Source organism: Pyrus communis, chromosome 8 (genome assembly GCF_041283825.1).
Source record: "Pyrus communis isolate YQ-2024b chromosome 8, ASM4128382v1, whole genome shotgun sequence".
Lineage (NCBI taxonomy): Eukaryota > Viridiplantae > Streptophyta > Magnoliopsida > Rosales > Rosaceae > Pyrus > Pyrus communis.
Window position 1 is genome coordinate 6,604,569 of NC_142572.1, and position 6,999 is coordinate 6,611,567.

Genomic DNA, 6,999 nt, shown 5'->3' on the forward strand with positions numbered 1-6,999 from the left:
CCTGGGGAGAAAGGTTCTCTTTCTTTGTGTGTTAGAGAGAGAGAGAGAGAGAGATTGGCATAAAGTCGGAAATGAATGAAGTAGGTTAAATGGGGGCAGCATGGGCAGTAATACAGTACCATGCTTAAGCTGCCCGAAGAGTGCTAGTCAAACTTATGATATATCGACCCAAAAAACGTGGAAATATATATAATAACTTATCCTTTTGTATTTGTTTTATTTTATGGCATTCAACAACTCTCGTTTATGAAATTTGAGTTTGAAATCATTTTCGTTGAAATGGGAACGAAGTTATTCTATTAGACCCAAATCTCCGCAGATGAAAATGAAATAACTTTGAGCAATATATGTGATGACAGAGAGATAAAAATATGTTTACAATGCGTATATCCACGTATCATTAACACAAATTTTTTCTTATGATTAAGTTCTTTTTTAGTAAATCCAATTAATTGTTAAAGACCGATGAGTAATCGTGGTACAAATAATTTTTCATTTTTCAAGCTACATTATTCTTTCCCATAGTTAAATAGGCGTGCTATAAAACAATAGTCCTTCATGAAAAATATTTCAATACATAGTCACATTATCACATGTTGTTGCTAGCGGGTGTTCTGATATTTGACACATTTGATCTGTCGTTATCTTAATTAGTTGGACAGGCTAATCATCAACTTAATTATCATTTTCTGTGAATTGGTAGCTTCTTCGTTACTCAAGGCTCGAACCACTTTGTTGGAGCACTGGAAAAAGCAAAAAGAAAGAGATAATAGATAAAGAATAATATCATAATCTCAGCATTTGTCCGCACTAATCTCCCAAAATCTTAGAGACAAAGTATTCTTTTTGTGAAAGTGTCCAAATTCCATTGGTAATGTTTGTTCTAAAGGACTTCCACACTTTAATTTGATTCTTCTTTTAATCCTCCACCATATATAGAGATATGAGTTTTTCTCTCTCACACATTTTTTTTTTCACGTGTGAATGGTTGAGATTTAACTAAATTTTAATTACTTAAAATCTCAACTGTTTAGTTGTGAACAGAAAAATCTTCTATTGCAATTTAGTTAGGGGGAGAACTAGGTGAATTGGGCTGAGTTGAAGAGTTGGGTCGATTTGTTGGGTTGTACTCTATCCAATCCTTTACGTAGTTCTACCACTGAAGTCACTCAAGACAAGAAGCTTTTAATGAAGATATTGACAGATTTTTTACGGAATGACCCAAATGACTTACGGTTAATAAACTCAAGGACCATTTCTCTCAATTTTCTTTGTCAGATACCAAAATAAAAAGTTATGCCAATATTAGAGACCATTTTGGCTAAAAAGCTATAAAAAAAAATAAAAAAAAAGCTCAAAGACCTTGTTGATGGGAAAAAAGTGGATCAACTTAGAATAATGAAGTGAACCTCCATGGTCAGTGGTGGGGTCAGGATTTGAACCTTGGGGTTTCCAATATTAAATGTCCAAGTTTTCTAGATGGAAACAGAGCGCGAAAGTTGAAACGCTAAAAAAAAATTCCAATCTATTCATTGAGGCATTTCTTCAAAAACTTGTTGGCATTATTGTCGTCAACCAAATCATGTTGTGCACGTGTCAAACATATATCGACATATGCCGAAACAATTTGATAGAGGATTTGTTGAGTGCTTTTGAGCAACCTGTCGACATATACCTAGCAAACATTACATCAAACACTTGTTGAGCACCGTAAGGACCCGTCCAAACATTCGGAGGGTCTCGAAAGACCTTCACATGTATATTTCCCAAACTCTAAGTGGTCCTAGGACTACCTTGGTCCCAATGTACATCCGTCTCTGTCCATAGTGGTGTTTCAGTCGTTTGGTAATTATGCCTCGGCAATTTGCAAGGAAGGAATGATAAGTATCGAAGAGCACCGGTGAGCTTTCGATGCTTAAGTTAGCAAAGAATAAAATGCCACATGGACAGATTGAGGGTAATAAATGACAATTTCTTGGAAGAACGTACAAATCAATGGTTAGCCATGCATAGTTCCAAAAGTGTAGTTAGGATCGATGTGGGACTCTACGAAAGCCCTTGTGGTGTTGATACAAGTCTTGGAGCCAGTGGGCTACTAATTGGAGGAAGAGAGGGCTCCCAATGGTTATGGTTTAGGGAATGACTGGTTGCTGTGTGGAGTTGCTCTCCACATGTTGGGCTAAGCCAAGACCAAATTGGAACCCAATAGCTCATGTTTTTGTTTGCATCTTATTTCTGCGTAACTTTCATTTAGTTGTGTAAAATCTAATCCTACTTTTAACATGAGAAATAAGGAAGAAAGGAAACTTCCTTCTTATGAAACACACCAATTAATTCTCACAAATGTAAAACTAAAATCTCTGCAATCCATAGACAAAAACAATAGATGAAGCTCAATCATAATGAAGGCCCCTGTAAAATCATAGTGAAGGAAGAACATGTAGAAAAAGATGCTAGAAGGGAGCCGAACTGGTTCGCCGGAGTTGGTATTTAGGCATAGAAGTAGGGTTTGAAGATAAGATCATTTCCACCTCCTGCAACCAAAAACACCAAGCAGCAGTAAGTATAAATTTATCCAATCTGTCCTGCTTCCTTTGAGCTAGATATAATTAACACTTTGCTACTATATATATAAATATAGTAGGGTTAGTTTCATTTAGCACTAGCGTAGTTTAGGGTATGTAACAATTTGGACATTTATTTGAAATTTGAGGCTGTCGTGGTACCTTTTGCTTTTTGAGCCAGCTATTCATTTTTCTCAACCGGAATACTTCATGCTCCAACTGGCTGGTATAAGCCTAAATCATTAAACAAAAGAATACTGAATATATAAGTGGCAAGTTTTTATTAAATATCTATTTCACGAAAAACGGATAATGTTCTCTTGCTAGACTTATCTTACTAAACAAATGTTTAAGTTGTCAAACTATTAATCTGGGTCACACATTCAGGTGAAAATAGTCTGACAAGTGGACATTTTTTGGACTCTAACTACACCATAAAACTTGTGTAAGATTCAAGAACTTAAACTTGAGTATAACCTGCTTTCTTGCCCTAGACCTGGCAGCTGACTCACGGTTCTTGATCATCCGCTTCTGCCTCCTTTCTATCGTTTTCTCCTTGATTTCATCAGAAAAATGGCGCTTCCTCTCAGCGGTTGCTTGAGATTCTGAAGACGATGCTGATATTGCAGGCATTGGCATTGACATGCCCGCTTGGTTCTCCGAGTAATCAAGATTATTCACAGCTGAGTTATCATACACTGATTCAAAAACCTTGAAATTTGAATCCAGCATTGTCATTCGCTGCTGAACAGAAGACACTTGAAACTGAAACCAATCTGCCGGCTGCGACAACGTAACCGCTGGATCAATACCCATAACCGGCTGAGCATTCATCATTGCATTTTGGTTTCCTAAGTTAATGGCGCCGGTGCGAACTAAAAAATGTTCAGGTGTAGCTGCTGTCTCCCTAATAGTACGTTGGTGCAACGATTCGTTGGCCGCAGCATTGGCATGCTCATGGTGAGAAATCCCCTTCCATACTTCATCAGCACTCTTCTTACTCAATGCTCCATTCAAATTCCCGAGAAAAAACGAAGTGGGAAAAGAGGAAGAATTAGGGTTTTGTAGCAGCTGCCCTTCATCAGCTGATATCACATTTTTAAGTAACTCATCAAAATGCATACCATTCAAAGGCTTGCTGCCTATATTTCCGAGCTGGCTTTGAACCCCATCCAAATTAGCCAAAGGAGGAAACTGCGGCCTCTGATCACCTCCATTTCCAGACCCCAAAGTCCTGTCATCCATTACTCCCAAACCCTAAATTTGATTGAAAATATTATTGGAGAACTTCTTAAAACAAAGTTATTCCCAATAAACTGTTCACAGTGGAGAAAAAACAGTAGTGCATGCAATACCAATTAAGAAGCATGCATGATCAAATTTAAGTCAATTTTTCTTTTTCATTCAATCCAGAACACAAATATTAGATACTTATATGTATATCGGAAATTGTAAAAGAATAGAAAAAAAAAAACAATTGTTAAGGAAAAACTAAAACCATGTGTGATGAGTTAAGTAGGACGGACTTATGGTGATTAGATTGTGTAGAATGAAGAGTGAGGAGTAGAGAGAGCCGCATGAAGAATTTTTAGGAGCGAAATCTGAGCCGCCAGAAGTGATCTGGATGAAGTTGATTTGTTGTAGTGGATCCTACTTTTAGAGAGAGAGAGAGAGAGAGAGAGGGTCATCAAGTTCTCAACAACCATACCAGATTTTCTTGCTGCTTTTGTGGGAGACCCAACCATCCACACACTTCCTTGTTTGGATGCTACTTCTTCTGCAAAGATTCATATAGGATGACATAATGATAATTTTCATTGCTAAACTTAATTTTCAATACTAGTTCTTTCAATGCCACCGATTCCCCCTAATAAATAACTTTTAACCCACTAAGACTATTGTTTGTAAAAAAAAAAAAAAAATCAACAAAACAACGCAACTTATCTTTTAGAGTGTAGAAACCGGTCGTTGTCGATGCTTGATTAGAATAAAATTTTAGGTTTAGTCATGTAATTAGTTCATTGTCCTTAAGAGTAGATATCTCCTCTTAGAGATATTTCAATATAGCAAGTTATGTCACATTACCCTCTAGGATACCAAAATACTTGAGCCGGGTGAGCAGCTCGATTGTTCCCTTGATTTGAGACTTTCAAAACAAGCAAAAGGAAGAGCATATAGTAAGAAGTTCCAATCATATAAAGAAAACTGGGTCAGTCTGAAAAAAGAAGGGTGGATCCCATATTCGGTATAGGAAAGAAAGATACATATAGAATAGAATGATATTTTTCATAGACGTTGGTCATTTACTACGCATATAAAAGTTGGAGAATTAAAGAACAAATCGGCACATTAATAATCACTAATCAGATGAATAGAGGAATGGTTGCACGAGTGCCACCATTCCAATTCTAATGATTGTTTCGATGAACCATGAATAATAATACCAACATTATTAACTAGAATTTCAACAAGCATTGATTGTGTTTTGAAATACTCATAAAAATTCCAACACTTCTCTCTCTCCAAATTTCTACTTTAATTTCTTTTGTTGTTCTTTTTTCCAAAGGTTAATTGGAAAAGGGCACATTCGATCACAAGACTCCGCGGTCCATGCTCAATAGTGGGCTTTCTTTTGGGTTATCTTGAGAATTTAGTCCACCCACAAAGTTGGGTTTCCATATTTATTAGGCTGGTTAAGCCCAAAGCTCAGGACATTTGTGATAATTTTGGTACAAGGGAAGGCTTACGGAGGAAGGCTATTACAGAGCCTGGAACACAAAAACGGCTAAACAAATCTGGATGTAGCAACCTCATAAATCTTCCTGAACTAAACCACCAACACCATCGGGAGGAGCCTCAAAATTCCAGCACAGAAATAAATTAACAAATTTGAAATTAAATTATACAAAATTATCACCACCATTGATACGCTCAGGGTAAAATAGGTAATAGGAAAATTTTCAAGTTAATTTGTTTTCATGGAGTGCTGATCAAGAGTTTAATAAATCTTCTTACCAAAAATCATCTATGACCTATCTTCTTGAGTGACACGTGTCGTTTTGATTTAATTTATCTTTAATTTTTAATTTTTTTAACTGAGGAGATAAATTGAAGAATTAATACTGTTAAGTGAGGTTAAATGAATGACCATGTTTCAACAAATGAGATGTCACAGAGAAGCCACATAGAACTTTGGTTAAGAAGATTTGAACTCGCTAATCAATAAATTAAAATGGAAAATTACTAAATTTTGTGGACTCTTTTCTTGAAATATGGTATAGCTTTTAGGTTTTCATTAAACTTAAAAAATCAAAACACCTTCAAAGAAAGAAAAAAAAATGAAGAAAGTCAAAACAATTTTGAATTGGGTTTTCAAAATTATGCGAGTGATTGATCCCAAAATTCAGGCTACTGTATTTGTTTTCGTATTTAATACTGCAATCACAATATGAAATTCCAAAGTTCATTATATTATAGTTGTATATGTTGTTGCTGCACCCCCTAACTTTCAACTTCAAAAGAAAAAAGGAAAAAATAGATTAAGTTATCCATCAGTTAAAGACTGTCTTTTCCTTTTGCCAACGTGGTCTCGACAATTTCACCACTCAAATTTTGCTTCTTTTTCTTCCCGGCTGAATTGCAATAAAAGTTAATGTGAATATGGATAATGGGTGTTCCTCAGCTATGGGAAATACTAGTATATAAGTTTCTTTTCCTCAGTGTGATAATTCGTTAAGTTATTGCCCATAACTTTAAGAAAACACTTTTGCTCCTTTGGTTTTACATGATTTGTCTTGCCCCCTTTGACCCCAAAATTGCTCTAAGAAACGAATATGTGTCATCAATCCTATGCAACCAAAACAAGGAAAAAATTTATCCAATTCACTTTTGATACAAAGAAATGCAGCTAAAATTATCTTGTTGCTATTATAGTAAAACTTTAGACACACAAATTCGGTATATTTATTGATACACTCTCTAATACACTTGGGTCCTATCACTAGATGCGGATCTCACTTGTATAAAATAGTGCATCAACACCTTACTATTGTTGTTGTTTTCTTTTTCTTTTTTTACAGTATGAAATCACTACCATGTATTATGCCTTGCCCTACTAAATCTTACCCAACGGACATATTTTCGTTGGTTGAAACATATTTGCCCGATCGATAATTTTGTTAGTATGGCAAAATCAATCAACACATTGGGTTGACTAAAAGTATTTAAGCAACATACACATTTCGTAGGTTAAGAAACAGGTCGTTGGGGAAACTTTTGGTGTGAAGAAGAGAATTGTTTAACCGACGAACCAACCATTTGTTGTGTAGGATAAACTTACCCAATGAAGTTCTCCATCGGGCAGATCTACTATCAGTGGTCAAAAGTCCACAACTGACATGTAATAGATTCCACCATCATGAAATTTGCTCGACGC

The 6,999-nt window shown here is 35.8% G+C and overlaps 1 protein-coding gene across 1 annotated transcript; it reads right to left on the bottom strand.

Moving 5' to 3' along the window:
• Window positions 1–2,453: 2,453 nt before the first annotated feature.
• Window positions 2,454–3,809, bottom strand: LOC137717122 (ABSCISIC ACID-INSENSITIVE 5-like protein 3). Its single transcript, XM_068456427.1, has 3 exons — window positions 3,042–3,809; window positions 2,727–2,798; window positions 2,454–2,534 (listed from the first exon to the last, which is right to left on the bottom strand). Exons 1-3 carry the CDS (start codon window positions 3,807–3,809, stop codon window positions 2,454–2,456), a joined length of 921 nt encoding a protein of 306 aa, XP_068312528.1.
• Between the last annotated feature and the right edge of the window lie 3,190 nt (window positions 3,810–6,999).